The 19,474-nt window shown below is 30.5% G+C and overlaps 2 protein-coding genes and 2 long non-coding RNA genes across 4 annotated transcripts in view; 1 reads left to right on the top strand and 3 right to left on the bottom strand.

Moving 5' to 3' along the window:
- Window positions 1-19,474, bottom strand: part of aralar1 (calcium-binding mitochondrial carrier protein aralar1) — a 510,884-nt gene that overhangs the window by 109,886 nt on the left and 381,524 nt on the right. The gene's annotated exons all lie outside the window — the stretch shown is intronic.
- LOC142219448 (uncharacterized) lies at window positions 289-798 on the top strand. The gene is made up of 2 exons (XR_012717579.1): window positions 289-527; window positions 585-798. It is a non-coding gene; the product is annotated as an uncharacterized LOC142219448 (long non-coding RNA).
- On the bottom strand, window positions 1,930-2,315 carry LOC142219447 (uncharacterized). The gene is made up of 2 exons (XR_012717578.1): window positions 2,180-2,315; window positions 1,930-2,112 (listed from the first exon to the last, which is right to left on the bottom strand). It is a non-coding gene; the product is annotated as an uncharacterized LOC142219447 (long non-coding RNA).
- LOC142222558 (sphingomyelin phosphodiesterase-like) lies at window positions 6,940-18,921 on the bottom strand. Its single transcript, XM_075292759.1, has 6 exons — window positions 18,753-18,921; window positions 11,574-12,477; window positions 7,677-8,217; window positions 7,430-7,609; window positions 7,210-7,359; window positions 6,940-7,142 (listed from the first exon to the last, which is right to left on the bottom strand). The coding sequence occupies exons 1-6, from the start codon at window positions 18,865-18,867 to the stop codon at window positions 7,011-7,013; spliced, it is 2,022 nt and encodes a 673-aa protein (XP_075148874.1). The 5' UTR covers window positions 18,868-18,921; the 3' UTR covers window positions 6,940-7,010.

Genomic DNA, 19,474 nt, shown 5'->3' with positions numbered 1-19,474 from the left:
TTCGGTAGCAAAAATTTATTTAAGTCTACAACAAAAAAAACAGGGCTGTGTACATAAATTTTAAACCAGCTAATCGCTTTTAAAAATTGTTAATATATGTTCCAAATATTCCTCAAATAAATTGTTTATTATTTACAGACCTTTTAAAACTTTTACGCACGCAATGATTGTAATAAATTAAATGTTTGCTGCCAAAACATTTAATTTATTACAATCATTGTGTGCGTAAGAGTTTTAAAAGGTCTGTAAATAATAAACAATTTATTTGAGGAATATTTGGAACATATACCCTGCCAGCATTTCAAAGTTCCATTTCAACCTCATCGTTACCACAGACTCGTAAATGTCACTTCAACCATCATGAAAAGGTACATCAAAAAGTACATGCAAGTAATTTGCCATCCCTACTGTTAAAAAAGCCATTTTTTTTGTGAAACGCCAAGCGCAACCAGCTTGTTATATTTTAATTAAATAAAAACGAAAATAAAGTTCTGAAAACATAGATTATACGCTTAAAATTGTGAAAGGTATATTGGTGAACAATTTGGTGATTTTCCAAATGGAATAAAGTGATTGTTTTTCAGATATTTTACAGACACGCTGCCTCCATGAAAAAAAAACACTGGTTGATAGACGCAGCAACATGTAACTCGCTACTTGTAACTCAACATCATCATTAATGCCAAAAATTATGTTAAATGTAATGTGATAGTGGTATAAATGTTATATTTTTAAGAATTTGTAAATGTTTAATCAAATTAATAAATATCTAAACAAACGTGTTTTACTCGACCACAATGATTCTTCTACAACTATCTTAAAATGCACTTTTTCTGATTGTTTGGAGGGTCCCTTATTGGCGTCGTTCTAAATTGATCTATAAAGGCACCTAATAATTGCACTCATGCGAAACATTTTTGTAGTAACTTGGCGTGGTACAACTTCTCAATAGTGACGGCGCTTTTCCGACGAGTTTTTGATGTCGTATATGATTGTTTTCGACGTAGTGGGGATTCTCAAAAGAGTCCCCAAATTCAAAAAATGTTGGCAGGGTATTAACAATTTTTAATAGCGATTAGCTGCTTTACAATTTGTGTACACAGCCCTGTTTTTTTGTTGTAGACTTAAATAAATTTTTGCTACCGAAAATTTCCTCTAGCGAAAAATTTCATTCCCATAAGAAATGCATTGATATTTATGCTAACGAAATTTTCGATAGCGTTCAATTTCGTAAGCTGGTACGCACCTCTAATGAAAATAACAGGGTTGTCAAAAGCATATTTTGGCAGCAAACATTTAATTTATTACAATCATTGTGTGCGTAAAAGTTTTAAAAGGTCTGTAAATAATAAACAATTTATTTGAGGAATATTTGGAACATATATTAACAATTTTTAAAAGCGATTAGCTGTTTTAAAATTTGTGTACACAGTCCTGTTTTTTTGTTGTTGTAGACTTAAATAAATTTTTGCTACCGAAAATTTCGCTAGAGGTGCATACCGGCCTTATGTTTATGTTTATATTTTTGTTCAAGTTTTTGGGAAGAATAAATATATCAACTTGCTCCATATAGTATTTCACCATATTACTTTAAAATAATTTAAAAGAAGCTATACGCTCTTCCAAACGGCTCTTTTAACAAAAGTGATTACAACCCTGCCAACATTTTTTGAATTTGGGGGCGCTTCTGAGAATCCCCAGTACGTCGAAAACAATCATATACGATATCAAAAACTCGTCGGAAAAGCGCCGTCACTATTGAGAAGTTGTACCACGCCAAGTTACTACAAAAAGGTTTCGCATGAGTGCAATTATTAGGTGCCTTTATAGATCAATTTAGAACGACGCCAATAAGAGACCCTCCAAACAATCAGAAAAAGCACATTTTAAGATAGTGGTAAAAGAATCATTGTGGTCGAGTAAAACACGTTTGTTTAGATATTTATTAATTTGATTAATCATTTACAAATTCTTAAAAATATAACATTTATACCACTATCACATCACATTTAACATAATTTTTTGCATTAATGATGATGTAGAGTTACAAGTAGCGAGTTACATGTTGCAGCGTCTATCAGCCAGTGTTTTTATTCGATGGAGGCAGCGTGTCTGTAAAATATTTGAAAAACAATCACTTTATTCCATTTGGAAAATCAAAAATTGTTCACCAATATACCTTTCACAATTTTAAGCGTAAAATCTATGTTTTCAGAACTTTATTTTCGTTTTTATTTAAATAAAGTATAACAAGCTGGTTGCGCTTGGCGTTTCACAAAAAATTAAATGGCTTTTGTAAAAGTAGTGATGGCAAAATACTTTCATGTACATTTTGTACTTTTTGATATGCTTCCCCCATCACAGTTCGCGATGGTTGTGGTGACATTTACGAGTCTGTGGTAGCGATGAGGATGAAATGAAACTTTGAAATGCTGGCAGGGAGGTCATGTTCGCGTGTTGCAGGGAAGTGTTGGCATAAAATCAAAACAACTTTGATTTTTTCCGGTTGGGAGGCACATATCTTCACGTGTAAGGGGATGTTCGCCAAACATTAGCAAAAACAAATTTATTTTCATAATTAAAACAAGCATTTCTGGAATGAAATTAATGACGGATCGCTAATTCAGCTTGGAATTTTTATTGTTTCTTCCATTTTTACTAAAAAATGGCTTTACACCTAACTTTTCGTCCATCTTCATTGTTTATGTTTATGCTTCTTCTTATTTCTTCATGTTGTTATCATAATTGTTCGTGTAGTGTGAGGGTAAAACTTGAACGAACACACCACAAATAGGCGAACCTCTGTCGTAGTGTTTATCCGACCGTCTAAGGTCCGCTTAAATAATGGGTAAATGTGTTATCGATCCCATAAACATGCAGCAGTATCGATTATGCCTTCGGACATAACTTGTAATGTGCACAATATCCCTGCCAACATTTTTTGAATTTGGGGGCGCTTCTGAGAATCCCCACTACGTCGAAAACAGTCGTCTACGATATCCAAAACTCCTCGGAAAAGCGCCGTCACTATTGAGAAGTTGTACCACGCCAAGTTACTACAAAAAAGTATCGCATGAGTGCAATTATTAGGAGCCCTTCTGGATACATTTAGAAGGACGCCAATAAGAGCCCCTTCAAACAATCAGACCAAGTGCATTTTAAGATAGTTGTAAAAGAATCATTGTGGTCAAGTAAAACACGATTGTTTAGATGTTTATTAATTTTATGAAACATTTATAAATTCTCATAAATGTAACATTTATACGACTATCACATCACATTTAACACATTTTTATGCATTAATAAGAGATTGATGTTGAGTTACAAGTTGTAAGTTAAATGTTGTAGCGTCTATCAGCCAGTACTTTTATTCCCAATGGAGGCAGCGTGTCTGGAAAAATATTTGAAAAACTATCACTTTATTCCATTTGGAAAGTCAAAAATTGTTCACCATATACCTTTCACAATTTTAAGCGTAATATCTATGTTTTCAGAACTTTATTTTCGTTATTATTTAAATAAAATATAACAAGCTAGTTGCGCTTGGCGTTTCACAAAAAATAAAATGGCTCTTCTAACAGTAGTGATGGCAAAATACTTTCATGTACATTTTATACTTTTTGATATGCTTCCCCCATCACAGTTCGCGATGGTTGTGGTGGCATTTACGAGTCTGTGGTAGCGATGAGGATGAAATGGAACTTTGAAATGCTGGCAGGGATATGGGATATGTTCGACACGAGCACTGTCGTCCGGAATAACTGATAGTTTGTAAAGCGCATTAAGCTCAATGACAAGGGACCTCCTTTTTATAGCCGGGATATAGCCTTTTTATAAGTGGGATAATCCACCGCTTAAAAACTGTTTGGTGCTTGGTCGAAACTGGGTTCGAATCCAAGACCCTGTGTATGCAAGTCGGGCATGCTAACCATTGCACCACGGTGGCACCTATAACCTGGCAACAACAAGGGCGAAAAGTAAAGCCACTCGTAGCATTCGTGGTCCCGGAGCCAATTACCATTTCCGATGTCATCAACAGCGCGAAACCATACAAGGCGCTGGGCCTCCATGGAATTTCTAATGCTAAAGCATCTGGGAATACTGGGAGTTGAGTACCTGACCAGACTCCTCAATTGGTCTTTGGAATCACCATTATACCCGATGTCTGGGAGATGGGTAAGGCGATTCCACTATTGAATCCAGGCAAAGATTCGAGTAAAGGTGAAACGTACAGACCGATATCCCTTCTCTCGGCAGTAGGCAAGATACTTGTTGTACTACTCCTCCCAGCCTTCCACCTGCCAACCATCAACATGGATTCGGGAAAGTACACAGAACGACAACTGCATTGTATACAATTTCTGCTCACATTAATAGTGGACTTAATCAACCCACATCCCAAGAGGGCGGTCATCGTGGCACTCAATACGGTCAAACATGCCAGACTCTTCGAGGACATCGAGAATACGTCTCTACCGGCAGGAACCAAGCTTTGGGTTCTAAATTATTTGTGTGTACGCCAGTTGTATACGGAGTTTAGGTACAAAAATTATAGACCCCATAGAGTGAAACACGGAGTTCCCCAAGGTGGTAGTGATATCTCCGACATTGCTCAATCTCTACCTGCCCTCTATTCCACACCCTCCCGACGGCGTCGAGATTGAATCTTATGCGAATGACTGTACAATCATGGCATCCGGGGCCATTGTTGATGACATATGCGATCGAATAAACGTCTACCTTGCAGATCTTACCAGTTATTTACGAGAGCCAGCGTGGTGCAATGGTTAGCATGCCCGCCTTGCATACATAAGGTCGTGGGTTCAAACCCAGTTTCGACCAAACACCAAAAAGTTTCTCAGCGGTGTATTATCCCACCTCAGTAATGCTGGTGACATTTCTGAGGGATTCAAAGCTTCTCTAAGTGGTTTCACTGCAATGTGGAATGTCGTTCGGACTTGAGCTTAACATAGAATCGGGCAGCACTCAGTGATAAGAGAGAAGTAGGTATCACAGTGGACTGAATAGTCTAAGTGAGCCTGAAATATCGGGCTGCCACTATACCAACCTACCAATTATTTTCCTGCTAGACATTTGAGGATATCTCCCAGCTTCCTCAGCCACTTTTCACAACATGGACGGCGGAAGTACGCAGACAGTTCAATGTCAGAGTCGACGGCGAAGTAATTCCGACTACAAATTACCCCAAGATTCTCGGGGTTACATTCGACAGCCTTATTAAGTCGTCTGCCCATGCCACTCCAAATTGTGATAAGCTCCGCTGTAGAAACAAGGTCCTCAAGTCGCTTGCCGGCAGCTCTTGGGGTGCGGACAAAGAAACTTTGTTGACTATATATAAGGCAATTGGTCGGTCAGTGGTAAACTATGCAGCGCCAGTGTGGACACCTCAAACGAGCGACACGCAGTGGAATAACATACAGACCTGTCAGAACGCTGCCCTTAGAACAACATGTAATTGTGTCGTACTGGGATGATCTTGGTCTCCGCATAAAGGTGATCCAGGGCTGTTCTGCGGAGGCATCCTGTTTCAGTTCTAAGTGAGCCACCGTGGTGCAATGGTTAGCATGCCCGCCTTGCATACACAAGGTCGTGGGTTCGATTCCTGCTACGACCGAACACCAAAAAGTTTTTCAGCGGTGGATTATCCCACCTAAGTAATGCTGGTGACATTTCTGAGGGTTTCAAAGCTTCTCTACGTGGTTTCACTGGAATGTGGAACGCCGTTCGGACTCGGCTATAAAAAGTAGGTCCCTTGTCATTGAGCTTAACATGGAATCGGGCAGCACTCAGTGATAAGAGAGAAGTTCACCACTGTGGTATCACAATGGACTGAATAGTCTAAGTGAGCCTGATACATCGGGACTGAATAGTCTAAGTGAGCCTGATACATCGGGCTGCCACATAACCTAACCTAACCTAGAACTGAAGGTTAGGTTAGGTTAGGTGGCTCAATGACAAGGGACCTCCTTTTTATAGCCGAATCCGAACGGCCACTTAGTGAAACCACTTATAGAAGCTTTGTAACCCTTAGAAATGTCACCAGCATTACTGAGGTAGGATAATCCACCGCTGAAAAACTTTTGGTGTTCGGTCGGAGCAGGAATCGAACCCACGACCTTGTGTATGCAAGGCGGGCATGCTAACCATTGCACCACGGTGGCTCACTTAGAACTGAAACAGGATGCCTCCGCAGAACAGCCCTGGATCACCTTTATGCGGAGACCAAGATCATCCCAGTGCGACGACACAATTACATGTTGTCAAAGCAGTACCTCTCGGGTTACTATCGCAGTAGCCATCCAACATCTTGTGGATAGGCAACCTCCATCCAGGAATGTAAGGTTTGATCTTCACCTTCTAGAGCGCGAAATCCGACATTATAAAAGAGGGACTCTGTATCAGGCAGCATACCAGGCAGGTCTGAAAAGGATTCATGAGGATACTGTAGCTGAAGCGGTGAGAAGCTACAAGGTTAATCCTGTTCTCGAAGCTCGACCACCGCATATAGCACCGGAGGAGAGAGACCCACGGCAGACCGTTCAAAATAAATATTTTCAATTGTTGCTTTGGATCATTCCCCATCAAGTTTGTCCAAAGACGTTATAATTTTATTCTGCATGCATTTTTGGTTATCTCAAAACGAATAAAAATTTGTTTTATTTGTTAAAGAAATGAGTACAGTAAACTAGCAATTTTTTCTCACCGTAGTAAATTTATATCTCGTCATAGTAAAAAGTTTCGGTTTCGATCAGGTCCCAAGTGTCTTAGAAAAATAGTTTTTGCTCTGCTCTTGCGCAAACTTTATAAAGATTTGTTTTTTGAGTTGGAACGTATTTTACTTTTTGTGGCATACTTCAAATAAAGTCATCTCAAAGAGGACGTATACAGTTCTACCTAAATTCACCATGACAGTAACTGTTCGGTTTGAATTCCAAATAAATTATGTATTAATTAATTACTTTAATTATAATTCAACATAGGTTTTAATATTATAACAATATATGTTTGACTACATATAAAATAGCTACAATAGAGGTAATGGAAGCAGTAAGTGACGCAGAACCATCACCATCAGGATCATCAGTTGGTTCGATAGGTGAGTCAGTAGGGGCATTGTTTAACTAAAATAATAATTTTCGCCATATTAGTATACATAATTTATACACAAAAATGTGCAATCAAACTCACCGATTCCTTCAATTTTTCTTTCAATTCTTTGCAGCGTCTATTCTCTCCATACTCAGAAGTGGCCAAAGAACAAATTGTGCTCAATAGACATTTGTCATTGCATCCAGCATTTAATTTAGGATCGGCAGATGTAGCCTTATATTCCCAATACTAAAGAGAATAATTCAATGACATATTTAGAAAATCTGTTAAAAAAATTTGATATTGTAATTCTACAAACCTTGCGAAGTACTGAAGGTTCAGCAGCCATTTTCTCCAACAAAGCATTAATACCAGCAGGACTCAAGTCATCGGTGAATTCAGTGAATTTGTATTCCTTATACCATTCTGGTTTAGCCTTCTCTCCAGCTTCATTGGCTTGTGTCAAATTGAAAATCCATGTTGAGTGGTCAACAACTTGCTGTCAACGGTATTTCAAACAAATGTCAAAACAATTTTTCGCTATGCATAATAATTCGGAAACTTACATATGTTGTAGGTTCCACTTCATATGATCTGTAATTGGGATTCTTGTTGGTGTACGATGTTAAACTACCACCATTCCAGGAAATTCCCATGGGATGACCATTTTGTGAATAATGAAGAATCATTTCATCCTTGTGGGTGTGACCATTGAAGATTCCACTAATGGTATCACTAAATCTTTCAATGATGCGATTGTATTCACGAGCCCATATAGACCAGCAATCGGAACTACCCGATGGAATGTGAGCTAAAATGTGAACCTTCTCGCCAGCTTTTTCAGCAGCCAATAGAGTATCATGCAACCAATCTAATTGAGGTTGGCTGGTGATGCTGCCATCGAAGAAAACCCAAAAGTTGAACAGATAGCAATCGTTATTATTCAAGGCAATAACTCTGAATCCTGGTCTGGGTGAGACGGTGTAATAGCCACCTTTCAATATTGTTTCTTTAGCTTCCTCAGGTAACCAACGTTGCCAGACCTTCCATAAATGTTCGTATAACCAATAGATGTTCATGCTGTTTGGAATTTCTTCGTGACCAAATCTATGAGTTGAAAAATACAAGTAATAAGTTGAAGCATTAGTGTTCCTGCATCTAAAAACATATCCATACAGGTGAGGAAAGCTGAGATATGAAGGTGAAGTTGCTCAAATGTTTGCATTAAAACTTCTTGTATTTATAAAATATAATTCTTATTGTTTTAAAATATATTAATTGAATTAAATTGAATTCCCAAAATTAAAAAGGAAAAAATGTATATAATGTTGCATGGCAAATAATTCAAAACAAAACTGTTATACGTTTATGAACAAAAACTGACTACATAATTAATTTGAATATAAATTGAGTGTAAGTTGAAAGGTTAAGGCATAGACCTCATAATACATATATGATCCACTATTCTCTTTAAAAAAATGTGCCAGTTCCAAAAATTAATTTTCTGACATTTCGTTTTGAAAAAAATTGACAAATAAAACAAATTTTTTCTCATAGCCCTCTACATCTTGACATTTGTTTTCTCTTTATAAGAGCACAAGGCTTACAGCCAATTTCTCATATCCGAAATTAATATAAATTCAGCTGTTTTGGACAACCTAGTCGAACGAAAGCATTCGTTTCGGATATGAGAAATTGGCTGTTAATCTTGTTATTCTCAATTATCTTTGTCGTTCCAAAGATAATTGAGTATAACAAGATTAAGCATTGTGCTCTTATAAAGAGAAAACAAATGTCAAGGTGTAGAGGGCTATGAGAAAAAAATTGTTTTATTTGTCAATTTTTTCCAAAGCAGCTCCGCCCAAGAATAAATTTAAACGGCAATATTCACATAAAACTATAATGAATATTGGCTTTAAAATACACATACGTTTTATTTTAATTTTCTACAATCGTTTTGGTATTGCTTTTGTGGGTTTTTATTCAGAAATTTACGAAAACACAGATGTTATGATATTTTCCGACGTAAACGGCAGTACATTTGAGAGACACGTCGACGCAAACTTTATGATATTTTGTTGGCAGAGTCCTCTGGTGCTTCAATTTTGCTATGACAAGACTGCATCTTCTTCTCAATTATCTTTGGTCGTTCCAAAGATAATTGAGTATAACAAGATTCAGCATTGTGCTCTTATAAAGAGAAAACAAATGTCAAGGTGTAGAGGGCTATGAGAAAAAAATTGTTTTGTCAACTTTTCAAAAGCAGCTCTGCCCAGGAATAAATTCAAAACGGCAATATTCGCATAAAGTCATAATGAATATTCGCTTTGAAATACACATACGTTTTATTTTAATTTTCTACAATAGTTTTGGTATAGCTTTTGTGGGTTTTTATTCAGAAATTTATGAAAAACACAACTGTTATGATATTTTCCGACGCAAACGGCAGTACATTTGAGAGACACGTCGACGCAAACTTTATGATATTTTGTTGGCAGAGTCCTCTGGTGCTTCAGTTTTGCTATGACAAGGCTGCATCTTCTTCTCAATTATCTTTGGTCGTTCTTACGACCAGTGTTGCCAGTATTTTTCTGGTTCTCGTCCCCAAAAATCCCCAATTTTAATTTAAATTTCTTACAAAAATCCCCAATACTTAGTTTTGAAAAAAAAACAAATAATAATAATAATAAAGCAAAAGGCTCTGCTGTAGAAAATCAGTAATAACTTAAAAATTAAAATTTTGTCAAATCCAGCAAGCTGCAATAAGAGCAAGATTTCGAACTACAACTCCAAGAGATTGCTCTTCCAAATGCTAGAGATATGAAATTTTGAGTTCGATCACCTTGTAGACACGTTGCCAAAGATGGTATAATTCTACCAGAAATGGTAGATGTTTTATTGTTTGGTAGAATTTTTTATGTTTTGGTAGATTTTGGAGAGGTACTTCATACATTTTCTATAGAAATAAACTTGTGACAACATTGTGAGAAAATTTGGTATATGGAAATAAAATGTTGACAAAATTTTCTATATAGAAATAAAATTTTGAAAAAATTTTAAATAGAAATAAAATTTTGATAAAATTTTCTACAGAAATAAAATTTTGATAAAATTGTCTACAGAAATAAAATTTTGAAAAAAAAACTTCTATATAAAAAAAATTTTGACGAAATTTTCCATATAGAAATGAAATTTTGACAAAATTTTCTATAGATATAAAATTTTGGCAAAATTTGCTATAGAAATAGAATTTTCTATAGAAGTCGAATTTTGACAAAATTTTCTATAGAAATAAAATTTTGATAATATTTTCTATAGAAATAAAATTTTGACAATATTTTCTATAGAAATAAAATTTTGACAAAATATAGAAATAGAATTTTGACAATTTTTTTAAGAAATTTTCACAAAATTTTCTATATACAAATAAAATGTTGACAACATTTTTGATAGAAATAAAATTTTCTATATATAAATAACATTTTCACAAAAATTTCTATATACAAATAAAATTTTGACAAAATTTTCTAAAGAAATAAAATGATAACAAAATTTTCTATAGAAATACAATTTTGACAAAATTTTCTACAGAAATAAAATTTAGACAAATTTTTCTATAGAAATAAAATTTAGACAAAATTTTCTATAGAAATAAAATTTAGACAAAATTTTCTATAGAAATATAATTTTTAAAAAATTTCCTATAGAAATAAAATTTTGACAAATTTTTCTATAGAAATAAAATTTAGACAAAATTTTCTATAGAAATAAAATTTAAACAAAATTTTCTATAGAAATATAATTTTTAAAAAATTTCCTATAGAAATACAATTTTGATAAAATTTTCTATAAATATAAAATTTTGACAGAATTTTCTATAGAAATAAAATTTTTGACAAAATTTTCTATGGGAATAAAATTTTGACAAAATTTTCTATAGAAATAAACTGTTGACAAAATTTTCTAAAAAAAATAAAATTTAAACAAAATTTTCTATAGAAATATAATTTTTAAAAAATTTCCTATAGAAATAACATTTTGATAAAATTTTCTATAAAAATAAAATTTTGACAAAATTTTCTATAGAAATAAAATTTTTGGCAAAATTTTCTATGGGAATAAAATTTTTGACAAAATTTTCTATAGAAATAAAATTTTGACAAAATCTTCTATGAATTTTTGACAAAATTCTATGGATTTTTGACAAAATTGTCTATAGAAATTGAATTTTGATATATAGAAATAAAAATTTGTTAAAAATGTTTAAACCGATATCTTGTAAAAATCCCCAAATTTATGGAAATTCCCCATCAAATCCTCAAGTCCCCAGTGTTGCCATTGATTATCAAATTTTTTAATTCACCACTAGGCATTGTTGTTGCCTGGCCACGTGTTTGCCAGCAATTCTTTTACGAGGAGAATTTCATATAAAGAAATTCTACAAAAACATTTGCAATACTTACATATTAGCAGGATGGGGTTCATGATTACCCGGAATAGGATATACAGGAATGCCTGGGAATTTTTCGGCAATTAAATCATGGATCTCGGTCAACATTGCCATATTACTTTCCTTGGTAGTGGACCAAATGTTATGCGGCACAATATCACCAGTCTGATAGATATAATCAATTTTCTCATTTGTCTCCTTGATGCTATCGAAGGCATTCTCGATCATATGCAGTGGAGAATCACAAGAACGGTAGTCGCTCCAGAAACCAGCCTTAGCTTCATCGGATATACCACTGGCAGGTGTTTCACGACAGCACATGACTTCTTCACAATCAGCCAAAGAGCCCACGACATACTCAGGATCATAGTGAATATCGGTAAGTTGTACAATAGTCAAATCATTGGAAGTTTTCTTGGGAACCGTAGATTTGGGAGCCGTCAGAAGACCTTTGCCATTATCAATGGTTACCGACCAATTGAATTCTTCTTGTTTAACATCACAGAAAGTAATGGGGAGAATACTACAGAAGGAGCGGGCATCAGCTTGCGAGTTCATGATAATATAATGAATGATATCCCAATTCAAGTCGAACAAACCCGAACATACTTCTCGGGTTTGTATATTAAGACGGACACACAAATCCAAAACTACCTTTTTGGTATCGGCTTGGGCATTGGGTCCATTCAACTCTCCATCGGGAGATCGGAAAGTGCGAGCCACAACATTGGTTACTGCCCGACATGTGGTACACATGAAAAATTGATTAGCAGTGCTTAATTCATTGGCACTAGTGGTGAAAATGTCCTTGGTATGAGATTTGCTTAATTGTGTAGCGATTTGTTTCAATGTGGGCGATTCTACACCTGTTTCCAGATATTGTAAATACTCCTCGGTAAATTTATTGGCAATATCATCTGGAAAATATAAAAGATTTTTATAGTTTACATAATAATCATATTGCGTATGTGTGTGTGGGGAATAAACAAAACTAAAATTTGCAAATATTTCAGTATCAAAGTTCAATGGAATTCATTTTGCAGTTTATCAAGCCATTTACTTTAGTCAAAGATAACCAAGTTTCTTTCAAAGCTCCATATATTCTGACAGACTTCTTTGATATCAAGCGATAATAGTTTGCATATATATTGTTTTGTTATATTTTTTTATGAGATAATCTATATTTGATTAATCCACCGAACGAACTACCAACCAGTTAAAAGGCAAACAACTATAGGAATAAAATTTTGACAAAATTTTCTATAGAAATAAAATTTTGACAAAATTTTCTATAGATATAAAATGTTGACAAAATTTTCTATAGAAATAAAATGTTGACAACATTTTGGCAAAAAATTTTATAGAAATAAAATTTTGACAACATTTTCTATAGAAATAAAATTTTGATAAAATTTTCTATAGAAATAAAATTTTTACAAAATTTCCTATAGAAATAAAATTTTTACAAAATTTCCTATAGAAATAAAATTTTGACAAAATTTTCTATAGAAATAAAATTTTGACAAAATTTTCTATAGAAATGAAGATTTGACAAAATTTTCTATAGAAATAAAATTTTGACAAAATTTTCTATTGAAATAAAATTTTGATAAAGTTTTCTATAAAAATAAAATTTTGAGAACATTTTCTATAGCAATAAAATTTTAACAAAATTTTCTATAAAAATAAAATTTTGACAAAATTTTCTATAAAAATAAAATTTTGACAAAATTTTCTATAGAAATAAAATTTTGACAAAATTTTCTATAGAAATAAAATTTTGAAAAAATGTTGTATAGAAATGAAGATTTGACAAAATTTTTTATAGAAGTAAAATTTTGACAAAATTTTCTATAGAAATGAAGATTTGACAAAATTTTCTATAGAAATAAAATTTTGACAACATTTTCTATAGAAATAAAATTTTGACAAAATTTTCTATAGAAATAAAATTTTGACAACATTTTCTATAGAAATAAAATATTGACAAAATTTTCTATAGATATAAAATTTTGACAAAATTTTCTATAGAAATAAAATGTTGACAAAATTTTCTATAGAAATAACATTTAACCAAAAGTTGCTACAGAAATGAAGATTTGACAACATTTTCTATAGAAATAAAATTTTGACAACATTTGCTATAGAAATAAAATTTTGACAAAATTTTCTATAGAAATAAAATTTTGACAACATTTTCTATAGAAATAAAATATTGACAACATTTTCTATAGAAATAAAATTTTGACAACATTTTCTATAGAAATGAAGATTTGACAAAACTTTCTATAGAAATAAAATTTTGACAAAATTTTCTATAAAAAAAAATTTTTTTGAGAAAATTTTCTATAGCAATAAAATTTTGACAAAATTTTCTATAGCAATAAAATTTTGACAAAATTTTCTATAAAAATAAAATTTTGAAAGAAATTTCTATAGAAATAAAATTTTGACAAAATTTTCTATAGAAATAAAATTTTGACAAAATTTTCTATAGAAATAAAATTTTGACAAAATTTTCTATAGAAATAAAATTTTGACAAAATTTTCTATAGAAATAAAAGTTTGATAAAATTTTCTATAGAAATAAAATTTTGACAAAATTTTCGATAGAAATACAATTTTGACAAAATTTTCTATAGAAATAAAATTTTGACAACATTTTCTATAGATATGAAGATTTGACAAAACTTTCTATAGAAATAAAATTTTGACAAAGTTTTCTATAAAAATAAAATTTTGAGAAAATTTTCTATAGTTATAAAATTTTGACAAAATTTTCTATAAAAATAAAATTTGGACAAAATTTTCTATAAAAATAAAATTTTGAAAAAATTTTCTATAGAAATAAAATTTTGAAAAAATTTTCTATAGAAATAAAATTTTGAAAAAAATTTCTATATAAAAAAACAGTTTGACAAAATTTTTTATAGAAATAAGATTTTGATAAAATTTTCTATAGAAATGAAGATTTGACAAAATTTTCTATAGAAATAAAATTTTTACAAAATTTTCTATAGAAATACAATTTTAACAAAATTCTCTATAGAAATACAATTTTAACAAAATTTTCTATAGAAATAAAATTTTGACAAAATTTTCTATAGACATAAAATTTTGACAAAATTTTCTATAGATATAAAATTTTGACAAAATTTTCTATAGAAATGAAGATTTGACAAAATTTTCTATAGAAACAAAATTTTGACAAAATTTTCTATAGAAATAAAATTTTGACAAAATTTTCTATAGAAATAAAATGTTGACAAAATTTTCTATAGAAATAACATTTAACCAAAAGTTGCTACAGAAATGAAGATTTGACAAAATTTTCTATAGAAATAAAATTTTGACAAAATATTCCATAGAAATAAAATTTTGACAAAATGTTCTATAGAAATAAAATTTTGCCAAAATTTTTTATAGAAATAAAATTTTGATAAAATTTTCTATAGAAATAAAATTTTTACAAGATTGTCTATAGAAATAAAATTTTGACAAAATTTTCTGTAGAAATAAAATTTTGACAACATTTTCTATAGAAATGAAGATTTGACAAAACTTTCTATAGAAATAAAATTTTGACAAAGTTTTCTATAAAAATAAAATTTTGAGAAAATTTTCTATAGTAATAAAATTTTGACAAAGTTTTCTATAAAAATAAAATTTGGACAAAATTTTCTATAAAAATAAAATTTTGACAAAATTTTCTATAGAAATAAAATTTTGAAAAAAATTTCTATATAAGAAAACAGTTTGACAAAATTTTTTATAGAAATAAGATTTTGATAAAATTTTCTATAGAAATGAAGATTTGACAAAATTTTCTATAGAAATAAAATTTTTACAAAATTTTCTATAGAAATACAATTTTAACAAAATTTTCTATAGAAATAAAATTTTGACAAAATTTTCTATAGACATAAAATTTTGACAAAATTTTCTATAGATATAAAATTTTGACAAAATTTTCTATAGAAATGAAGATTTGACAAAATTTTCTATAGAAACAGAATTTTGACAAAATTTTCTATAGAAATAAAATTTTGACAAAATTTTCTATAGAAATAAAATGTTGACAAAATTTTCTATAGAAATAACATTTAACCAAAAGTTGCTACAGAAATGAAGATTTGACAACATTTTCGATAGAAATAAAATTTTGACAAAATTTTCTATAGAAATAAAATTTTGACAAAATATTCCATAGAAATAAAATTTTGACAAAATGTTCTATAGAAATAAAATTTTGCCAAAATTTTTTATAGAAATAAAATTTTGATAAAATTTTCTATAGAAATAAAATTTTGACAAAATTGTCTATAGAAATAAAATTTTGACAAAATTTTCTATAGAAATAAAATTTTGACAACATTTTCTATAGAAATGAAGATTTGACAAAACTTTCTATAGAAATAAAATTTTGACAAAGTTTTCTATAAGAATAAAATTTTGAGAAAATTTTCTATAGTAATAAAATTTTGACAAAATTTTCTATAAAAATAAAATTTGGACAAAATTTTCTATAAAAATAAAATTTTGACAAAATTTTCTATAGAAATAAAATTTTGAAAAAATTTTCTATATAAAAAAAAAACATTTTAACAAAAATTTTTATAGAAATAAGATTTTGATAAAATTTTCTATAGAAATGAAGATTTGACAAAATTTTCTATAGAAATAAAATTTTTACAAAATTTTCTATAGAAATACAATTTTAACAAAATTTTCTATAGAAATAAAATTTTGACAAAATTTTGTATAGATATAAATTTTTGACAAAATTTTCTATAGAAATGAAGATTTGACAAAATTTTCTATAGAAACAAAATTTTGACAACATTTTCTATAGAAGTAAAATTTTGACAAAATTTTCTATAGAAATAAAATGTTGACAAAATTTTCTATAGAAATAAAATTTAACCAAAAGGTGCTACAGAAATTAAGATTTGACAAAATTTTCTATAGAAATAAAATTTTGACAAAATATTCTATAGAAATAAAATTTTGACAAAATGTTCTATAGAAATAAAATTTTGCCAAAATTTTTTATAGAAATCACATTTTGATAAAATTTTCTATAGAAATAAAATTTTGACAACATTTTCTATTGAAATAAAATTTTGATAACATTTTATTTCTATAGAAATAAATTTTTTTCAAAATAAAATTCTATAGAAATAAAATTTTCTCATTCGTTTTGCTTTGTTATTGTTGGTTTTTTTACTTTAATCATTGTTGTTGTTTTTGATTCCAGCTTAAAACCATACATTGACTAAACTACAAGTGTAGCTTAACCAACAGAGGAAAAGAATGTTTGTCCAATTTATTTGGGCAAAGCCCTATAGACTGCAAGATGGTTGGATGGACGCACGTTTCGGAATTACCACATTCCTCGTCAGCATCCTCTACTTGCAGCAAAACTATGAACCAATTATCAGAATAAATTCAGACAGTTCACTAAACCCAACAGTGAACCACACTTGAACCTTCCGAAAAAGGCCGGCTTATGCCGACATAAATTCGTACAAATATATGTCTTTTCCTTTGCAACCGGTCAAATTATCGATTTGAGTGCAGTTGGCTGGGTTTGTTTTGAGCTTGCTTCCTCTTTTTCTCATTCGTTTTGTTTTGTTATTCTTGGTTTTTTCAAGTGTGGTTCACTGTTGGGTTTAGTGAACTGTCCGAATTTATTCTGATAATTAGTTGATAGTTTTGCTGCAAGTAGAGAAATAAAATTTTGACAAAATTTTCTATAGAAATAAAATTTTGACAAAATTTTTCATAGAAATAAAATTTTGACAACACTTTCTATGGAAAAAAATTTTGACAAAATTTTCTATCGATATAAAATTTTGACAAAATTTTCTATCTGATAATTAGTTGATAGTTTTGCTGCAAGTAGAGAAATAAAATTTTGACAAAATTTTCTATAGAAACAAAATTTTGACAAAAATTTTCATAGAAATAAAATTTTGACAACACTTTCTATGGAAAAAAATTTTGACAAAATTTTCTATCGATATAAAATTTTGACAAAATTTTCTATCGATGTAAAATTTTGACAAAATTTTCTATAGAAATAAAATTTTGCCAAATTTTCTATAGAAATAAAATGTTGACAACATTTTCTATAGAGATAAAATTGTGACAAAATTTTCTTTGGAGAAAAATTGTGACAAAATTTTCTATAGAAATGAAATTTTGACAAAATTTCCATATAAATAAAATAACGATAATCGGCCCGTAAAAAATTTAAAAAAATTTTTTTTGTCATTATAATATCAAACTACAGAATTTTGAATACTAAAAAGTCTGTTAGTTCTAAAAGAATGTTATAAGACATGGACTGAATTACCTTTTATTGTTGTTTTTATCCTTTGTTGAATAAAATATGATAATATTGAACTAAAACACACCAAATTTGTCCAATTAAAAAAGGAAAATAATCATTTTGGCTTCGGCCGATTATAGCTTTTTTTTGCCAAACATCGGCTTCGGCCAAAAAAACCGCTTCGGTCGAGCTCTATTAAAAAGTCGGTAACATCTTTGTAACGAAAGTTTCGCTAGCAAAAGTGTTTATGGACATGGTTGCACTAGGCAAGTATTTCACCAAAATGAGTGTCAATCTATTTGTGGAATATACTCCTACCATATTGTAATATGTCCAATATGAGCTAAAGATACTGAAATGTGGTAATGAATCCTTTTTCGATTTCTCTCCAATATTTGCCCAGTGTGACCGTATCGTATGCACTTCTTATGAGTGGTAGAATTTCGTTAGAGGTGCATTCCGAGCCTTAAAATATAGATTACATAATCTTTAATTGTAAGTCAAACATTTTTCCAATATACACTGGAAAAAAGTCCGTAGTTAATCTAATGATAAATTTAACATATTTTTTATAAGGCTTTGTGAAAATCTCAAAATATAAAGTAGAATTAAGTTCAATTTTGGCACGAGGTAGTTCATTCTCCATATAAAATAGTTTACTTTTTTTCTGTGTAGTACTGCTAACTAGTCTATAGAAGTTTGTCTTGTCCGATTATTTTAGACATTAGAAAAATAAATTTCACTACAAACCAACTTAGAATTATTAATCTCATTGTATTATTATGTTATTTATTTTTTATTTTAATTTAATTTATATCACTTGCCACATAATATCACTTTTACTTTTTAATATCCTACCTGAAATAGCCGATAGAACTGTATCATCGTCGGAAAATTCCGTTGGTACTCCTGGTAAATTCAAGGCCGTTACCGAAATTGCCAAAAAGGCAATAAAGACAAATTTCCGCAACATCGTTAAACGATTTGTTTGATTTCGAGTCTATAGGCGGACTAAAATTTTCAATTTGATTAAGCAAAAGGCCACTCCATTTATCATGGTCTTTCGAAAATAGTTACTACTACCATAATACATATACATAATATCGATTAACATCATATTGGCGATTTATCAAATGCATAGATTAGTGGTACCTCTCAAAAACAAAAAACGTCGTCAATAACACAAGTTTTGCTTATCGTTTTGGCAAAGCAATGGATATTTAGCTGGAATATGGTCACAAATCGAAATTGAATAAATAATAAAATTTGTGAAATAATAAATAAATTGAGTTGTTGGTATCATTGGTGAAGCGACGTCCTGAAACAGTGGGCATTTAAAAAATCTCTCGGGTCATATTTGAAAAAGAAAACTCTGTCGACAAGCGAATATGTCGCAGTTTTAGTCCAATCGACAGGGAGTAGAAATAACTAGCTATTCATGCCAAATTTGATAAAAATCTATTCATTATTTAGATATCCATATATGTCTTAGGTCTCCATCCTTGCTGGAGACCAAACCAGAGCACCCCATCGCCCGCGTCCGGTCGAACTTGGAGACGATCTCCATTTTATCAGAGTGG

The sequence above is a fragment of the Haematobia irritans genome, chromosome 1, assembly GCF_050003625.1.
Source record: "Haematobia irritans isolate KBUSLIRL chromosome 1, ASM5000362v1, whole genome shotgun sequence".
NCBI classification, from domain to species: Eukaryota; Metazoa; Arthropoda; class Insecta; order Diptera; family Muscidae; genus Haematobia; species Haematobia irritans.
Note: the sequence above shows the minus strand (reverse complement) of the source record. Positions and strands in the feature narration are given on the sequence as shown.